Below are 20,221 nucleotides of genomic sequence, written 5' to 3' on the forward strand. Positions count from 1 at the left end.
AGTTCCTCGACTGCTTCCAGAGAATCGTGACAGCTTCCAGACTTTGCAGGTCTTTTAGACATTTCTTGACATATCTGTGTAGAAGATTGGTGCTAGGAGATACTAGTCCACTGATTATGAAGTTTACCCAGACAGAGGCACATACCTAGTGGCTGTATCTCTGCCAGAGACACGCCCTAGTTCAATATGCTTTGCCCATTGTGTCAAGAAAGACGGAGTCAGTGTGACTTTCAAATCCCTAGTTACGCACCGCTTGATTCCCATACAGTATATGTGCTGAACTAATATTGTCTTAATCCTGCTTCTTGTTTTGATATATTAGAGGGGTGAAATGTGGTCTCCCTCCCCTAAGCCTAGACATTAACACAGTGTTGTGGAAGCAGCTACATTCAGTAGCTCCACCTCTATTTGCAAGAAGGAAGTTTCTGATTGGACTGTTATACCGACGTAGTTTGGGGGGGTGGTTTGCCCCAAGTACTTTACCTGTTGTGGGAACAAAGGAATTAGCATTAAAGAACCAAGATGGCTGAGCAGAGAGTCTCCCGTCTAATTTTTACCTTTCCATGTGGGTAGGTATATCTGTGGCCACTCTCTGATATCTCCTTCTATCTTTTCCTATCTATTTCTAACTTCGTATTCCAGGTAACCTACTGTTTATGTTGCTGCGGGACAACAACAATATACATTGGATTTGCTTTCTTCATCCCAGCAGAAGAAACATCTTTTTGATGGTAGTATTTTACTTTTGGGAGATGTGAACTATTTTCCCTTCCTGGTCAACATCATGCCTGCCTGGGCCAAGACTACTTGACAACTGGGCGTGTTTATGTGGCAGTAGGTATTTTATCCTTAACGTGACATTTCCAAATAGAAATGTTTCCTGAAACTGGTTTGTAGGGTAAACTCCAAGCCTGGAGTGGTATCACGTTTCTGAATGTTAGTACAGTTTTACTTATTAATGTATATAGGGCTCAAAATCAAAGTAGAACATATCTCCATAGAATATACCATGTGAAGTATCAAACTTTGGGAGTTATTGATTTTTTTTTTGAGGTCTTTAGCATCTTCTGATACATTGATTTTTTTATTTAGTGCATGTTCTTATTATCTGGGTGGCAGAAATAGAATTTACAGCAGGGCAGTGGTGGTGTACTCCTTTAATCCCAGCACTTGGGAGGCAGAGGCAGGTGGGTTTCTGAGTTCGAGGCCAGCCTGGTCTACAGAGTGAGTTTCAGGACAGCCAAGGCTGCACAGAGAAACCCTGTCTCGAAAAAAACCAATTTAAAAAAAAAAAAAAATTTACATAGGTGGTGACTTTTTTGTTGCCACAGCCACTATAACTTCCATTTCACCCAAGTATCATATCCTTAAAAACACATTTATTTTGTTATTATTTCTACTTGTGTATATGTGTGTGAGTATATGCCAAGTGTATGCTGGTGCCCATGGAGGCCAGAAGAGGGGTCAGATCCCCTGGGGCTAGAGTTACAGGCAGATATGCCTCACTTGTATGCCAAGAGCCAAACTTAGGTCCTTTGCAAAATCATTACATGCTCTTAACCTTAGCTGTTGAGACATCCCTCCAGTCCTATACTTTCGTTAAAGTAATCCAGGTGTGGTGACACATGCCTGTACTCCCACCACTCAGAAGGCTGAGGCAAGAGAATCATTAGTTTTTGTTCTGCCAAAACTAGAACATGAATGTTGGAAGAACTTAACTCGTCTTAGCTTTCCAGCTCTATTCCCGAGCTGTTATTTTTTCTTCGCCATAACTTGACACAAGCTGGAGTCACCTGGAAAGAGGGAGCCTCAGTGGAGAAAGGTCTCCCATCAGATTGGCCTGTAGACAAGTCTGTGGTACATTCTAGTTAATGTTCGATGCGGGAGGGTCCAGCCCACTGTGTGTGCCTAGGTGCCACTCCTAGGTAGGTGGCCCTGGTTTATATGAGAAGGTAGACTGTGCAAGGCATGGGCATGGAAAGCAAGCAAGTCAGCAAGCAGTGTTCCTCTGTGGTCTCTTTGGTTCCTGCTATGTTTGAGTGCCTGCCTTGGCTTCCTTCAATGATGTGATCAGGATGTGGAAGCCAAATTTGCCCTTTCTTCCTCTTATGTCACTTATGCTCATGGTCTTTATTACAGCACTAGGTAGCAAACTAGGGCATTCCTCTTGAGAGTTTAGAATATGGTTTATTCACAGTTCTCATAGTTAGAAGAAAGCAACACCAGAATTTAACTTGTAATTTTCCCCCAAAGAAGATTTAGATATTTTCGGTGGGGATCTAGGGACTGTGGAATTGAATGTTGCTTTGGATTTCTGAAAAGCAGAGGTCAACAATCCCAGACTTATGCAGAAAATAAGGCCACACAGTGCTGGCTTGCACTGCTAACCCCACAAGATGCACTGTGCTGGGGCTCAGCTTCCAGGCATTCAGCTTGCCTCTCCTACCCACCGCCTTGATCCTGAGATTTGCATTTTGTCCTGCTGGATCAGGAGCTTTGAGAAAATCCTCCTTTCTCTATTGCATAGTGAAAGCTTTCTCCTTTACTCCGGGTGTCTTTACTGCCCTTTATTTTAATTAAAAGATTTTCCCTTCTTAATGTTGGAAGAGCTTCCTAAAGGTCACACTTGAAAAGAACTGCAGAAGGGAGACATAGATCTCAGGACTCTGTCCTGTTGTAGGAGAAATGGTCTTTTGAAATTTACAGAAAAGTGCTTTTTCTTATTTTTTTATTCTGGCTCCAGTAGGGACAGGAAGGCAAGGAGGTTTCCCAATGTGTGTAGCCACAATGTCATACAGTTAAGGTTCAGGAGCAAGGGACATTAGTTCAACTGAGGGGTGTGTCAGGCAAGCACCTTCCGAATGTCACGTGCCTTGTGGCAAAAGTAGGCTTGAAGAACAATGCATGGAGGTGCCGTCACACAAACAATGAGCGTGTTGGGCATACATTTTTCCAACCTACTTTAATAAACATTCAACCTCCCATCTAGCCCACTACCCATCAGAGGTAGTGGAAGAGAAAAGTTATTAGGACATGGGAGAAGTAGATCTGTTTTAGAAATAGCTCTTTGGGGGCAAGTCCAATCTTTGTTGTCAGTTCCAGTTGCAAACACCTACTATGAATCAGTAGTTATAGTCCAGTCCTCTCAGCAGACACCATACACAAACCAGCAGTTGCAATCCAACCCCCTCGGCAGTAACCATACACAAGCCAGCAAGGGCAGTTCAACCAGAAGAAGCCAACCGGCTGTTTCAGAAGCTGCAGTAACTTCACGAGAAGTTCTTTGACGAGTTTCTTTCTATGATGTTACCACATGCGAATCTCAGCAACACAATGTAAGACTAATACATGTGTATTGTTAGCGAAGAATAGTGAGGCGGAGCAAAATAGACCAGTGCTCGAGCTCCCACTGTCTGTGGGTCATATTTATACTCCTGGACACCATGAGTCCTTTCATCTGTGTCTGCTTCAGGAAAACATTCTTACCCATGTGTGCCCCAGCAAACCATCACTTGACATAACTGACTTTCCAAAGAAACCAGAAGTTTCCACTTCACAAGGCCCTTCCTTCTACTTACCAAATACTTGAACTCTTTCTACGGCTTGTGCAGTAGTTGCTGTTTGACTCCTATGGGCTTTGGGAACCACTTCTGAGAGTTTTGTGAGCATTTGCTCTCTTTTCTCTCTTCATCAATGTCATGTGAAATGCTCTTGATGAAGAAATGATCTTAACCTGAAACAAATGCAGCCAGCCCTCAAAACAGAACTGACAGGCATTTTATACATCAGCCACCAAAGGAGAATGAGAAGGAAGGGAAATTCAAGAGGAGCTTCACATGCTGGGAAGCCAGGTCCCTTACACAGAAGCTTAATACATACTTGGTACAGTGGCTTGTTCTTCCTCATTTCGTCAGAGTGTGTATAAGACTGGCACCACATGAGTTAGACCCTTGGAAGACCAGAATTCGGGCAGATCTGTTACCTTTTGTGTGAAATGGCAAACCAAACAGACCTTGCTGGCTAGATTGAACTTGAGCCTTGCCTAAGAAGACAGTTGAAGGGCTGTGTGGTAGGGCTTGTCCAGCATGTGCAAGGGCAGCAGGTTAGTCCTTAGCAACAGGAGGGAAACTGTTAGGTTCATACATTGAATTTGTGACAATTGGTGCAGTAGTTACTCTTAAAGACTTTTGTCACAAGAGGAATAGGATTATACTTTGATCAAGGGTCTAAATGATGTGGTGGGACCAGTCATGGGGACACTCATGATATCCAGCTGCACAACTGTGCCAGAGCAGGTGTTAGGGAGGGACAGCAAGAACTGTGCTCACTCTGAGCCCTGAGGTGGTGTGAGGAGAGGGAGCCCCTCGTTAGCATACATACAGAGTAAAACTAGCAAGGATAGACTGAGCTGTAGCTCACACCTGTTTTGTCTGTCTGTCTGCCTGTCTCTTTCCTCCCTTCCCCTGCCCTTCTCCCTTCCCTCCCCCTCCTCCTTCCTTCTCTCCCTCCCTCCTCTCTCCCTTCTTCTTTCCCTTCCTCCTTCCCCCATCCTTCCTTTTCTTCCTCTCCTTCCTTCCATAATTTGCAGACAGTTGACTTCTGTTTTACTTTGCTATGAGGTATTTTTTGATAATTTTTTAGGAGTGACTTGAATCTTGGCAGTTTCAATGATTGCTAGGATGAGTTTCAATGAATAAGTTTTTGAGTCGGAGATCTGTTCACTTGTGTAGTTGATAAGTTTGGGAAAAGGGATGCGATCTATTTCAAACAGACTTCATCTGTACTCATATGATTGCTTATGTGTAAGATCCTGTCTACTCTCTAGGACTTCACTGAAGTTCAGTAAGATCAACAAATGAAAATAAGTTTGGAAACATGTATGATTTGGGGTGTAGCTTAGATATAGAATGCTTGCCAAGTGTGCATGAGGCTCTGAGTTTAGCCCTCTGGCACTGTCATTCTCCATTCCAGCCAGCTAGTCTTCCATTTTGCCACTGGTAGTTATGAAAGCTTTCACAAGGGCTTTAGACACTAAGAGATTTTATACTCGCCCCCCCACCTCTATAGCTTCAGATTAACCTTGAACTTACTATGTAGCCCAACCTGACCTTGAACTGATTTTCCTTCTCTTCTTGAGTGTTAGAATTATAGGCATGAATGACCACATGTAGAACATTATTTTTTCATGCTAATATTGTGCTCAGTGAAGGAAGCATGGTGTGGTGGCATATATTTATACTCTTGGCTTTCAGGAGAATTGCTGTTTGGGGCCAGCTTAGGCTACATAGCAAGATTCTGTCTCAACAACCCCCCAGTCCAAACATTATCTGGTAGTAAAGCTTCAATAAGATGCACTGAAAAGTATTAAGGATTCATCCACGCCTGGTGATACAGGTTGGTAATCCTAACTACTTAGAGGGCATAGGCCAGAGATTCACAAGTTCTAGGCTTGCCTAGGTATCTTAGTGAGACCCGGCCTGTCTCAAAATAAAAACCAGCAATAAGGTAGTAGGTACAGCTTAGTGTTAGCATACTTAGCTAGCATGAGGGAGGTCTTAGGTTCAATCATAATACTGTCAAAAATTTTTCAAGAATCTAAACATTGTATGGGAATTGCACTTGGGAAGTCTGGGGCAGGAGGCTCTGGAGTTTGAGGTCAGCCTGGGTTACCTACCGAGGCTCTGTCTCAAAAGTACTCAGTTGAAGCTGTTTTGAATGTTGGCTGAAGTGTATTAACACAGACAGGAACTGCAAGAGGGCATTGCGATTCTTATTTTGCAAGTGTTGCCAGGGAACCGAGTTCTTAAAAATTGTAAAAATTTAGGCTTCCGGGAGCCACTTACCATGGTAATTGGCATCTTACTAGAACTGACGGCTACATGGCAACAGGCTTGTTATGTGAAGAATCTTAAGTGATAGATCTTTCAGAGTAGTTGATGAGATGACACTTCCTTCAGGGGAACTGCTCAGCTTTATTGGATCAAGGTGGGTGAATGGCATGTGGCAGGGCAGCTTTGCTTTGCTCTGTCTCTCTGGAGAGACTTGAACATTCTTTTTAGGCTTTTCAAAAAATGAATTGTTAACAGGTAGGTTGAGTGGTGGATTGGGAAGGAGGTGGGTTTAGTTAAGTAGAGGAAAGCTGAATAGAAAAAGACGTTAGAAAAGCAGTGCTTTAGAACTCTGAGTTGAAAAAGAAATAAACCTTATACTACTGCTACTATTACTAGTATAATAGAGATGTGGGTTTTACTGTGTTGTCTAGATTGGCCTTGAACCCTTGAACTCAAGCAGTCCTCTTGCCTTGGCCTGGTGAGTATAAGCGTGTGCTACCACAACACACCACTGTTGCAAGATATTTGATCACACTATGAACCCTGAGATTGTGTTATTTACTGGAAAAAACTGTTTCTAGTTGTGTGGCTCAGCCCTAGCACACACCTTTAATCCAACTAGAAATATGTTTTTCCACTAAATAACACAAATCACTACCACTTGGGTTTAAATGGATTTTCTTTTTCTTCTCTCTCTCTCTCTCTCTCTCTCTCTCTCTCTCTCTCTCTCTCTCTCTCTCTCTCTCTCTCTCTCTCTCTCTCTCTCTCTCTCTCTCTCTTGTTTTTTCAAGACAGGGTTTCTCTGTGTAGCCCTGGCTATCCTGGAACTCACTCTGTAGACCAGCCTGGCCCAGAACTCAGAAATCTGCCTGTTTCTGCCTCCCAAGTGCTAGGATTAAAGGCATGCACCGCCATTGCCCAGCTATGGATTTTCTTTTTAAAGATTTATTAAGATTTATTTATTATTTATTTATTAATTATGAGTATGTGTACATGCCAAAATATATACACAGGTGTACCATATATGTATGTGCAGGTGTACCACACACATGTATGTGCAGGTGCTAACAGAGGCCACACAGGACCTTGAATTCCTTGGAACTGGAGTTTCAGGTGGTTGTAAATTGCCTGTGGCTACTGGGAGCCAAACTGGATCCTAGGAACGAAGCCCAGATCCTCTGGAAGAGCAGCAAGTGCTCTTAACTGCTGAGCCATCTCTCCAGTCTCTCCAAATAAATTACTTCAGGCGTGGGGTGCAGCTGCAACAATTATTTTAAAAGATAGAAGTAGCTGTTGAACAGGGGAACGGCTGGAAAAATTGGGGTGGTTGCATTTTAGGAGTCTGAATCGCCTTGAGATTGTCACTGGAAATGTGAACCCTAAAGATAATTCTGGGTTGGTCTCAGATAGAAAAGAGAGGTATGCTACCAGACACTGGGGAGCAAGTGATGGTTGTTCAAAAGTGGCAGAGACCTTGACTAAATCCTGGTCTCCTAGTGGTGTTTGTGTATTAGTGTACAGAGAATTGCTGGCTCTACTGTTCTGAGAATAAAAGTATTGCCACACCATTCACTATTAGTGGAAAATTGATTAGTCTTTTTTTTTTTTTTTCCTGAGTTGCTGGAATTAAAGGTGCGTACCACCACACCCAGCTAAGGATTTGCTTCATGTCCATTCTGTAGAGCAGGTGAAGTCAAATTGACTCTTGCCTATTAGAAAAAATGCATGTAAAACAGTATTCATTTTAGCTGAGCCCCTCTGTGTGCTCCATTGGAACTTTGTTGTTGTTGTTTGTGTTGCCACTGGGCAGGATAATAGCTCAGCTTTACTTTGATTATAAGTAACCATTTGGGTTTCTGTTACTTTATGAACACTGCAACCAGTGACCAGCATCCAGGTACAAGGTATTACTGTGAAAATGACCAGTTTAGCTTTGAAATGATATCAACATAAAAACACCACTGTGTTTCTGTCATACTGTGTCCCCTTGCTATGTCCATGTTTGTATAAGGAAGCAAATGTCTCCTATGCATTCTTTCTTCTTTTTACTCTCCTCTGATGGGGGCTCCTTTGGCCCTTGGATTTGAGAAGTAGCAATGAGATACCAGTTTGGTGCACCTCTAATTGAAATTAGGGATTCCATCATCTGCAGGTGGCTAGTCTGTTACGAACTCTCAGGGACTATTGAATAGTGGCAATTTCAGGGCCCTCAGTTCTTCCCAGGTCTCCTGCCTTTCATTTCAATGTTTGTTTTACTGCAGGAGCAGGCTCTCAGGTCACAGTTGTGTTTTATATCAGAGTCATTATCTTGCTCAGGTATACATTTTGCCATGTGCTAAAGCTGCTTAGAGATTTCAAGCTAACTGGAGAAGCTTCTCTGAACTTACTCTGTGGGACAATAAAAGAATATTAGGTTTTCCCATGCTAACACTGCTCACACTTTGAGCTCTCATTCTAGCCCCTAAGTCCTCATCAGTCTCTGGTATTAGTCACTCATGTAGCAGATCTCACTCACTAAATAACTTGACTCAGCCAGCATCTTTGGGCCATCAGAAGTTTATAGAGATGGAAGCTTCTATACTTCAGGCCACATTTGTAATCTCTAGATGTTAATATAAATAGCTATTTTCTTGTTTTTATAGTGAGGCTTATGACATTTGAAGACTGAAAGAAATCTTGGAAGGCCTATTTAGTCCATCCTTTTAGGAATCTTTATGCAGTTTCATTTAGGCAAGAATTATTGACTAATAGGAAATTTGTTGGGTGAATGGTTGATGACCAAAGTAACATTGTAGAAATGTCCTAAATAGAAATGGGGTCATATTTGTACTGTGAGTGGGCAGACACACCACTCAACCCTCTGTCAGCCACATGGTTAGTTGTGCCTGGGGTTTCCGTTTGTCTGTCAATTGATGTGATGTAACTGTGTTCAGGGCACCACATACAGTATATTTCAGTCAAGGCATATTTGAGCATTAAGCAACATTGGAAATTAAAAACAAATCTATAAGTAATTTAAGAAAAACAAGGAAAAAGCCAGACAGAAGATGGACTCTTCTGCATGCTCCCTGGCCAGGCCTTGTCAATAAATTGACACACTATAAAGAAAGCTTGTGCTGGTAGCTTCTAATGATGTAGAGTAAGAGGCAGATGGACTGCACTGGGAACTTGCTGTAAGAAATAAGCTTTAAAGGAATTTGTTTTGGAGGGGGCAGGGCTAGAAGTAGTCTGTGTGGTTTGGGCGTGGTGGTACATGCCTGTGCCCTCAGTGCTTGGGAGGCTGAGGCATCTGAATCTGAGAACCTGAGCTGCATGATAAGATTTTCTCAGAATCAGAACAGAGCCAGCTCTTTCAATAGTGTGTGTGATATAGAAAATGAAATGTATTGAGATGGAAAGGTAGAACATGCTGACTTAATAAAATTGGTTACCAAAAATAAAATGTGTTAATATAATAGAGAAATGAACTGGGAAATATGTGTGTTATGGTACTCTCTTGGTGATGAGGAGTCCCCCCCCCCCGCCCCGCCGACCCCCCGGGAATTTTGAATGTAGTTCTTTGTGTGTACTACACCAGTAGCCCAAATGTGGGTTTTAAATTTTCTTAGTTTTCATCTTCATCATTTTCTACAGTACAAATGTCCTATTTCTATGTTAGTAAAGTGCTTTAAAAATACTTTAATTGATTCTTTGAGAATTTCACATAATGTATTTTTATCATATTCATCCTTTAAATTTGAACCTGACCCCTTCCAGATCCTCCCCCACCTCCCTGTTCTCTCCCCTAACTCTAGTAATCTATTGAGTCCAATTCGTGTTTCCCATAAACTCCTCAGAGTGAGGCTGTCCATGGGGGCATGGTGAGCCTACCAGGAGCTACAGCCTTAAAGGAAACTGACTCTTCATCTCCATGAAGCCATCACCTGTCTGTAGGTGTAGACTACTTTGTAGTCTAGGCTATCTCCAATTCATGATGACGTTGGAATTACAAGTATGTGCCACCATACCTAGCTAATTGGATTTTCAAAAATTCATACTCAATACTTATATATAAGTGGTTGGCTTGAATATATTTCACTGGTTTTCTTGATAAGGATATTATAACCTTTTGGACTTTTTTTTGAACTGAATACTTAGGTTTTATAAGCATTTTTCCTTTAAAAATCATCTCATTTATTATGGTAAGTTTCAGATATACAACACTACGTAGGCTAACTGTATAATGAATTGCTTGCTATTCCTTCCTGCTGGATCTCAGCAGTGGTCAATTGAGTAGTTTATTTCTGGCTGCCATTCCGCTCCACACACTATTTTGAGCCAGCTCCCACATGTTTCATCTTTTCACTTAAGGTTGATTATTTGTACCTAATGCATGAGAACATTAGAAATTCATAATATTGCTTATCCAACAGTAAATAGTATACCAGCTCATTCTTAATAGCTAATTATCTAATGTCTAGCCATTGTTCACATTCCCTAAGCTGTTCTAAGGATGATTGTTTCCTCTGGCTAGACTATTGGGATCAGGGTGGAGATAAATTCCCCATCTTACATTAATCATATGTAAGAGAGATTTGGCAGGGATGGGGGAGCTGATACACTGGGACTGGAACCCGGGACTGACTGCCATTGACAACACCCTAGCCCATTAAGTTTGTTTAATCTGTCTCTTTTTTTCTCTTCCACTGCCATTTTTTAAAATTTATTATTTTCTTTTAAAAAATGTGTATAGATGTTTTGCTTGTATGTATGTTTGGGCACCACATGCATGCAGTGCCTGCAGAGTCCAGAAGAGGGTGTTGGGTTCCTTGGAACTGGAGTTATAGATGATTATGAGCTGCCAAATGCTGGGGTTTGAACCCAAGTTTCTGGAAGAACATCTCTCCAACCCCATGATATTCTCTCTCTCTCTCTCTCTCTCTCTCTTTCTCTCTCTCTCTCTCTCTGTTTGTGTGTATGTGTGTGTGCATGGAGAGGCAGACAGACAGTGTAAGTGTGGGTACATAATGAGGATAGGATTGATTCTCTCCTTCTACTGTAGGCTTTGAGAATCAGATTCAGTTCATCCTTGTGTTAAAAACTTTTATACAATGAGCCTTCCCAATGGCTTGCGATTTATCTCTTTCTTTTTTTTTCTTTTTTTTTTTTTTTTTTTTTTTTGGTTTTTCGAGACAGGGTTTCTCTGTGTAGCCCTGGCTGTCCTGGAACTCACTCTGTAGACCAGGCTGGCCTTGAACTCAGAAATCTGCCTGTCTCTGCCTCCCAAGTGCTAGGATCATAGGCATGCACCACCACCGCCCGGCTGCGATTTATCTCTTAATACAACAAAATCATCGTTTTCTAAGTATACTGTAGGATTTCTTCCAATCTACAGTTCTATGCATGCTTTCTCTTAATGCCCAAAACTGAAAATGCTCAAGAATGCCTCTGAGCTGAGTTCTCATTAAAACACATTTGTGAGGTGCACTTGTAAATATCTGTAAATTTCCAGGGAGGGCTGATTTCCATTTTAAATTAATTAAAACTATTTAGTGTGTGTGTGTGTGTGTGTGTGTGTGTGTGTGTGTGTGTGATGGGCATCATTCATGTCATGGTCAGAGGACAATTTATTGCATTGACTTCTTTCACCTTTTAAATTTATTATTATTATTTATGTGAGTGCATTGTAGCTGTCTTCAGGCACACCAAAAAAGGGCATCAGATCCCATTACAGATGGTTGTGAGCCACTATATGGTTGCTGGGAATTGAACTCAGGACCTTTGGAGGAGCAGTCAGTGCTCTTAACCACTGAGCCATCTCTCCAGCCCCTCCTTTCACCTTTATATGGGTTTCAGGGTTGGAACTCAGGTCATCAGGCTTGTGCATCAAGGGCCATTATCCTCTGAGCCATTTTGCCAGGTTCTGGTCCTAAAGTCTTAATAATCCTACAGCCTCAATTATTTAAACTAGATGAAATAGCCATTATACATGGGGATAGGTTCAAGCAGAATATATCCAATTTCCTTTACATTACTTATTGGAAAGTTACCCTAAGATAATGGTCTGATATAGTGAGGTTCTTTGGAAATATTGCTTAGGATCCCAGCCTTGTGTACAAATTCACTTTTCAGCATCATAACTGTACTATTGTATTTATTTTACCATGAAGATTTGTAGGTCAGGGCTCCACTGCTTGCCTATTGATTTGCCTCTACTGCTTGCAGGTGGAAGATGACAGCGATTCAGAGACCTATGGAGAAGAGAATGTCGAGCAAGGAAATTTTTCTAGAAGAAAGATCCTCTCTAACTGGGATCGCTATCAAGATCCTGAAAAAGAGGTCAATGGTGAAAGTGGAGAATCCCAGCGGGGCACAGACTTCAGTGTCCTCCTGAGCTCTGCAGGTGAGAGTTCCAGTGGTTGTGTGCTTGCTGCCTAGTTCTGGGAGGGTTGCGTGGACATTCTGTTACTTTTGAAATTGCATTGAAAATGTTATCTTGTGTGTGTGTGTGAACCCCTTATGCACTTGTGCCATGACATGGACATGGAAGTCTGAGGACAACCTGCAGGAGTTGGTTTTCTCATTCCATTATGTGATTCTTAGGGATGCAGGCATGGCAGCAAGCGATGAGTTCTCTTGCTGGCTCATGCCTATAATTTTGAATGCCTACACTGGGCTGAGAGTAATAATTGACAAACTCATTCCAAGTAGAAAAAAAAATCTCTAGGGTATTACATTGTGAGCCAGAAGCACACAATTTGAGTCTAGAGCTATGGACAGATGTTGCACACAGCACAATTCCTTTAGATGTCAATGTGCAAAATGCATTCTGCTCTGAATATTCAAGAACTCGAACCCTAAGTAATTTTACTGGTCAGCTGAGCATTTCCATCTTGTTCCCTGAGCTTTGGCCAATTATAGATTATGAACACTTTTTATTCAAGGCAGGAGGAAGGAAACAGGTAAAATGGCTAGTTAATTCTTACCAGCTATTTGGCTAAAAGTTCTTGGAGGGAAAATTGAAATAATGCGATTAAATTAGCTTCTATTCTACATGTGGCTTTAATGCAGTCAGAGATACTTCATGCATGTTTGAATTCAATTAAAATTCTAGTCTAGCTCAGTAGAAATGTTCATTGGTTTATGATTTTAGTTATTTCTTTTAACATTTTACTTATCTAAGTTAAAGTCAGGCACATGGTGGAAGCCTCTGTTATTTTTCGGTAGTCTGCATACTGACTTCCTTTCTGATGTTGGATTATCTGTCTTGAGAGGATGCAGTTGTGTCCTTGCTGAGCTCTTACGCTTCTTCTGCGCTCTGCCGCTGATTCTTTGGCGTCTCACCGCAGCGTGATACTGAGAAGAGCCGCCCTGTCTTTTCATGCGTTGCAGAGAAGCTGTGATGGTCTCCTGCTGAGTTATATTTCATTCTCTGATCATAACATTTGAACAGTAGCCTCCAGATACACAGTCTCTGCTCCTTACAGCAATTCTGAGTTTCAGCGCTGTTCTCTTTTATATAAATTAATACATTAAATCATGGCAATTGCTTGGGGGTAGGAATCAGTGGGGAAGGGCTATCGCAGTCTTACAGAGTGGCTAGAGAAATTCTTACTGAGAAGATTTGTTTAAAGTCCTGGGGAAGATGAGGGAGGAAGCATTGTGGGTATATACAGAAGAGTTTTCAGGCCAAAGACAGCATGCTCAAAGGCTCCTAGGGAGCATGTGAGTTTTCCAGGTGTAGCAGTTCGCTTGTGAGGACTGGTAATTAAGGAGTGAGTTTCTATCTTCCCCGTCTGGTGTTTGCTAGTGTCGATACGCTCACTCTGGACTGTTGGTCGCTGTTTTCCCGTGAAGCTAAGGATCCAGCACTTTTGCCTTGATGAATCTCTACAGAGTTCTAGTATAGGTGCGTGAATTTCATAGGTGAACTGCTCACAGTTCACAATTGCTCACACTCACAAATGGAAGCAACTCACATATCTATGAGTAGTGAACAGAATGTATAGAGAAATGAGTGAATCTCTCAGATATCACGTGGTGCAAAAGAAATATCACACACCCGTAGAAGACCTTAGTGTGGTTCTGCTTAAACATGGGGCCCAGGTGTGCTTGTGTTTTATCAGATCAGATACAAGAAAAGTTTAACTGTGTTATTTAGGAGGGAGAAGAGGGGTAATGGTTAGGGAGGTGTATACACAGCAGGTTGTGTAGGCCTGGGCCCTCCTGTGATGTTGGTGGTACTCTGCTTGCCTGGATGATGGCTACTTTGGTTTAATTATTATTTGATAATAAATTTAATAGTAACACAATAATTATTCTTTAAATTGTTCATATGTAATCTCCATTTTTAAATTGTTCCTAGGAAAGACTCCTTTGTGGAACTCATTTGCTTGTATAAATTGATACTGCTCGCCGTGAGTCTCTAGCATGGCTGGAAGCGTCTACATCTTTATTTCTGGAGGATATAGGTAGATGTATGGTTTGTTTTATATCACACTTGTTCTGGCGGGACAACCGGTGGGAGTTTGCCTCTGTCCACTTTTTCTCTAAGACTCTGAGCCAGATAAGCAAGCCACTAGTTTCTGTTTCTAAGCAGTGTTCTAATCCTTAGCCAGGTTTTAAGAATTTGCACAGTCTGTCCTGTTAAGATGCCATGATTACCAGAGTTCCTTTGTGCCAACTATGTGAGCACAATAGCCAGGATAAGGCTGAAGATAAATGTAAAGAAAAAAATCAGGAGTGAGTGTGTCAGCTCTGTTTAGTAAGGGAACTCTCCTGTTGGTATGTGGATTATCTGAAAAAACAAAAAAACAAAAAAACAAAAAATAGAACTAGATTTTTAACTTAAAAAATTAGCTCAATGACAAAATAATATTTCTTACATCAGGGTATAGAAGTAGGCCAAATCAGATGTTCTCTTTTAAAACCTCAAAATGATAAGAGCAGCTGAAGACTTAGAACTTGTTTGCAAATCTACTGATCCCCAGAGCGTTTTGCTTTTTGCTTGATTATTTGCTGGTTCAGTGTATCCTTGGCTCCATCGCAGTCAGCTGCTGCATCCTTGGCTCCATCGCAGTCAGCTGCTGCATCCTTGGCTCCATCGCAGTCAGCTGCTGCATCCTTGGCCCCATCGCAGTCAGCTGCTGCATCCTTGGCTCCATCGCAGTCAGCTGTTGCATCCTTGGCTCCATCGCAGTCAGCTGCTGCATCCTTGGCCCCATCGCAGTCAGCTGCTGCATCCTTGGCCCCATCGCAGTCAGCTTTCACTTTCTTGCATTGAAACTGTGTTTAGCAGATTCTGCCTGGGAGCCTCATTTCCTTTTCTCTTCTTTTGTATTTGTGACCTTTTGGCTCCTATTTGCTTAGGGATCCTGTAGATGTCTGTGAGTTTCTTTAATGCATCCCTTTGGTCCTCTGCTCCCAATATTTCCTACACTGGTTCTTTGTTCTTCCTTGTGAGCTACCATTTTTTTTTTTTTTTTAAATTAAGTAGAATTATTTTCCCTTTTGCTCCTCTACCAAAGTCTGTCCTTTTTTATTCTCCTATGCTGTGTGTGTATCTTTGTGGATCTATGTGTGGCCTGATCATCTTAGGTCACCCAGCAGCTGTTTTACCAAATAGTCAGTCTAGAGATTTCAGTTCTGCTCTTGACCATTTCTGTCCTTTCTGTCCTTGCTAATTTACCTTTTGCTTTGTTTTGCTTTTCCTAATTCCTTTTTTTTCTTTCAGAAAAGTAATCTTCTTTGGAAACTATTAGGAGGTTTGTGCCTTTCCACCAGAGGGTTGGGGCTAAGCTAAGGTCTGTATACACTTTTTTAGCACACTCAGTACCTTCAACACCACGAGCTGAGATCTAATCTGAATGACCTGTCCTCGGCTTATCCTCTAGCATTTCTTGTGTTACCTAGGTTGCATCAGTTGGTCCATTTGCATCTTGTTCCTAATGTCACTAATAGTCTGATAGATAGATTGTACTCAGCAGAGAGGTTTGCTTGGAATCTGTTTTTAGTTTTGTCTTCATTTATTGCCACAAATGCTGTCTGGTTTGCTCAACACTGCTACTGTTACATTAAAGTCTGGAATATAGACTTAAAAAGTCTTATTTATTTTTACTATGTGTATTGGTGTTTTGCTTGTATGTATGTTCACCATATGCATGCAGTGCCTGCAGAATCCAGAAGAGGGCGTCAAGTGCCCCGGAACTCGAGTTATAGATGGTTGTGAGCGTGATGTTCTTCTGGGAACAGAACCCAGGTTTTCTGCTAGAGCAGCCAGTGCTCTTAACCTCTGATTGAGGTCTCAAGTGAGTAAAAATGTTTTTATGACATCTATTTATTTGTGTGCCAATGTGGTATGTATACCATGAGCATATGGAGGCCAGTTTTCTCCTTATACCACCTGAGCCCCAGGATTGATTGATTGATTGATTGATTAATTTATTTTAATGTATATGAGTGCTCTATCTGCACGTACACCTGCATGCTGGAAGAAGGAATCAGATTCCATTACAGATAGTTGTGAGCTACCATGTGGTTGCTGGGAACATGTGTTTGAACTCAGGATCTCTGTAAGAGCAACCAGTGCTCTTAACCACTGAGCCACCTCTCCAGTCCCTGGGCCCCAGGATTAAACTCAGGCCTTCAGGCTTGGTGGCAGAGTGCCTTTACTTACTGAACTATCATGCCAGCCTTAAACTCCTGTATTTTATCCATATATCCTAAGGTGCCCAGCTTCACCCACTTTGATCTATTCCCTTCAATAGATTGTGCCCTGGCAAATCAAAGTCAACAAAGTCACACTTTGTTGGTGAATGTTGTTCTCTAGGGCAGCTACTGCTTTTAGCATCGCCATTTTTGGCAGTTGTGCTTCTTTCTATACCCAGTCCCCTGAGCAGTGTCGGAGGATCACAGTTGTGCCTGCACAGTCTGAGTTCATTTCCCAGTTGAGTGTCAGTTTATTTAGATTATTTGCTACATTAAGTTATTTTTATTTCTAGTAAGAGAAAATTAACAAGTCTCTTTTTGGGATTGACTTATATTCCAGATACTCTTCAGGTTGATAGGTGTCTACTTAGTCACATCATCAAGTCTGGATGTTGTGTGCTAACAGCATGTAGCACATTCTTTTCAACTGCTCTTGTCTCCTTTCTGCAGGGCTATCTTAGCCACTTACCTACTTATCTTAGTCACTGTTCTATTGTTGTGAAGAGACCCCATGACCAAGGCAACTCTTATAAAATAAAGCATTTAAGTGGGGCTTGTTTACACTTTCAGAGGCTTAGTCTATTATCATTATGGTGGGGAACATGGCAGCATGCAGGCAGGCCTGGAACTGGAGAAGTAGCCAAGAGCTTTACACCCTGATCCTCATGCAGCAAGCATGAGGAGGGAGGAAAAGGAGAGGGAGGGAGAAGGAGAGAGATGAGATGGGGAGGAGGAAGGGAAGAGGGGCAGAGAGAGTGGCATAGGCTTTTGAAACCTTAAAGTCCCCTCCTATGACACATCTCTTCTAAGACCATACCTCCTAATCCTTCCCTGACAGCTTATCAAATCAACTGGGGACTAAGTACCAAACATATGGAGCCTATGGGGACCAATCTCATTCTCAATACTATACTGTTCTTATTCCCCTTAAAAAGGCCACCATAGGGGGCTGAGGAAATGGCTCAACTTACAGCATTTGAAAACACTAAACAATATTTTAAGAAAAGAAAGGTTGGACACTCGGAGTTCCCAGGGAATAAATGTTCAGTAATAGGAACTCAGAAAATATCCAGGGACTCAGTTATCTCTGAGGAGTCTTGCTTTCTAAACCAAAGTTCCTACAATTCTGTGAACAGCAGCAGGCCCAGAAAGCCCAGGTGCCTGACTGTCTCGTAGACCTGACGCTCGTGGTATTCCACCATTCTCTTCATCGTGTAGGGATTTAGGATTCTGCGCAGCTAATTTGTTATGCAAGATTATTCATACTGTCACATTTCATTGCTAATTTTTATAAAGATTATGCTCTTTATATAAATCCAAGCCATCTCACCAGCCCAAAAAGATTCTTACTATCGCTACTTGTTTCATTTAAACTGGAACATCTGGGAAATGTGGATTTATTTCAGCCTTGACTTGGATTATTATGACAGAGGCATTCAGGAACTCCAACACAAAATGAGTTGTCCTTGACTGCTGATAATTATTAACTCAAGCAAAAAGATAATTATGTGTTATAAGCTATGCATGCCAAAAGTCAAGTGAAATTTGTCTGCTTTCTATTTTTTAGGAAAATTGATAAGATGCCACTTTTCTTACTGTTTTTCACACTGCTTCTTAGCTTTCATACTCAATTATCTCCCCCTGGCATTTTGAGAGATGATTAAGAGGCTTGCTGCTAAGGCCTGACAACGTGGCGATTGTATAGTTGCACCCAAGCTCAGTGTGTGACTCCAGGTGGTCACAGTAGCTTCCGGCTTGATTCCTTCTCCCCCACGCCCCCTCCTTTTGGTGTTCTTGAGACAGGGTCTCTTTATACAGCCCTGACTGTCTTTGACTGTCTTTGTAGATGAAGTTGGTCTTAACCCACAGAGAGACAGAGAGCCTCCTGCCCTTGCCTCCTGAGTCTTGGGAATGCCTGGTTCCTTTTTTTTAGAATGAGAAAGTACTTATTTTCAAAGCATTTCTGAATGCTAGGTTGTTGGAATTCCTTTGATTGGAGGTTTTCATGATCTCATTTTTAGGCATCTGTGTACCATATATGTGCATAGTGTCCATGGAGGCCAGCAGAGGGCATCAGATTCCTCGAAACTGGAGTTACAGATGGTCGGATACTTCTGCGTGTATGCTAGGGACTGAACCTGGGCTCTCTGGAGGAGTGGCCAGTGCTCTTAGCAGCTGAGATATCAACCTGAACCTGGGCTCTCTGGAGGAGTGGCCAGTGCTCTTAGCAGCTGAGATATCAACCTGAACCTGGGCTCTCTGGAAGAGTGGCCAGTACTCTTAGCGGCTGAGATATCAACCTGAACCTGGGCTCTCTGGAGGAGTGGCCAGTGCTCTTAGTGGTTGAGATATCAACCTCTCTAACCCATAGGTTCCTGACTACCTATTGTGACATTACGAAGTTTCCTGTGTTCATATGTACTTTGTGTGCTCTCAGGGCCTTCCTCCTAGGAATCCTTCATGTATGTTAAACATTCAGTGTGTGTTCCTGCTGCCTGAGGTGGTTACATGATAGTTGATATATCTGGAGTGTTGGAGTGTGGAGCCACATCAGAACATCCTTATGTAAGCGAAGTATATGGAGACCACTTTAGCACAGGCTGTGTCAGTTCAGGCTTGTCAAGTAAAGACATTCTCAATGGAATGTTCTTGGAAGGTATGCTGTTAACAGAACAATAGGAGATCCAATCTGTGTGGGAGTGTGTGTGCCTGTCAGCTAAACACTATAGCTTCTAAATAAGAATTTGTTACTGCTGTAGCTTAAAGGCATCTTTAGCTGAACATGGGATTGCCATGTGCCTTGTCTCGGCTCCCTCTGGTTGCTGTGAGCCACACTAGTTTACTGTGTATCATTTTGAAAAACAGCATTGATGTACTTAGGAAGTCTTAATTTCAATTTTTATCCTTATCCTTGTTTTTCTTATGATCTTTGAGATCATAGTGGAAAAGTGAGTTTGGATATCATTTTGAAAATCAGAGAATAGACAGGAAGTGTCATTGCATGGGGACTTCATGGCTAGAGAAGCTATTGTTCTGAATGGATCCTCTTGATAGCAGGCTTAGGCCTCTTGAATTGCCCTGCTCTTCTGTTAAGTAGGCAGAAGGAATTGCTAGAGGGAAGATGTGCAAGCGTGTGAGTTGTTTTCTCTCGAGCACCAAGTGCCTGTTTCTTCCTGCCTGTGCCCTCTGAGATCTCAGCGGGTGCCAGGCTGCTCCTTGTTGTGTGCAGTCTGTGAGTTTTGAGCCATTGGCATCTCTTCCCTGGAGTGTTCATCTAGTGCACAATCGCAGCCATTTTTTGGGCAAAGTGTTCACTTTGTTTAGATTAGAGAGCTGAAGCTCATATAGGCTGCAGTTTAACCCAGGCCCATGAAGGTATTTGTGGGAGATAAGATGCTCAGAGAAGACTTTCTTTTTGGTAGCTGCACAGACTGTGTCATTTCTAAATCCTGGCAGCAGACACCCATTTGAATTTCAATGTTTTCCTTTGCACTGAGGTTTAGCGATTGAGTCCTGTATGGTTTTGTCCTCTGTGGTGATCTGTAAAATGCTAAAAGCACATATATGCACACACGCATATAATCACATAGTTTTGTTTTATTTTCTGAAACAGTTTTACTTTGTAGGCCAGGCTGGCCTGGAATTCACTATGCAGTCTAGGCTACATTTGAACTTGAAGTAATTCTTTTCCCTTGGCCTCTGCT

The 20,221-nt window shown here is 42.0% G+C and overlaps 2 protein-coding genes across 3 annotated transcripts in view; one reads left to right on the forward strand and one right to left on the reverse strand.

Moving 5' to 3' along the window:
• Chrm5 (cholinergic receptor muscarinic 5) overlaps positions 1-20,221 on the reverse strand; it is a 64,105-nt gene that overhangs the window by 32,652 nt on the left and 11,232 nt on the right. The window lies entirely within an intron of this gene.
• Aven (apoptosis and caspase activation inhibitor) overlaps positions 1-20,221 on the forward strand; it is a 135,499-nt gene that overhangs the window by 9,324 nt on the left and 105,954 nt on the right. The window contains exon 2 of the mRNA XM_031371360.1: positions 12,036-12,213. Coding sequence (XP_031227220.1) covers positions 12,036-12,213 — 178 coding nt within the window. The remainder of the gene's footprint in view (positions 1-12,035; positions 12,214-20,221) is intronic.

This window comes from Mastomys coucha, unplaced genomic scaffold (genome assembly GCF_008632895.1).
Source record: "Mastomys coucha isolate ucsf_1 unplaced genomic scaffold, UCSF_Mcou_1 pScaffold15, whole genome shotgun sequence".
In the NCBI taxonomy this organism is placed as follows: Eukaryota; Metazoa; Chordata; class Mammalia; order Rodentia; family Muridae; genus Mastomys; species Mastomys coucha.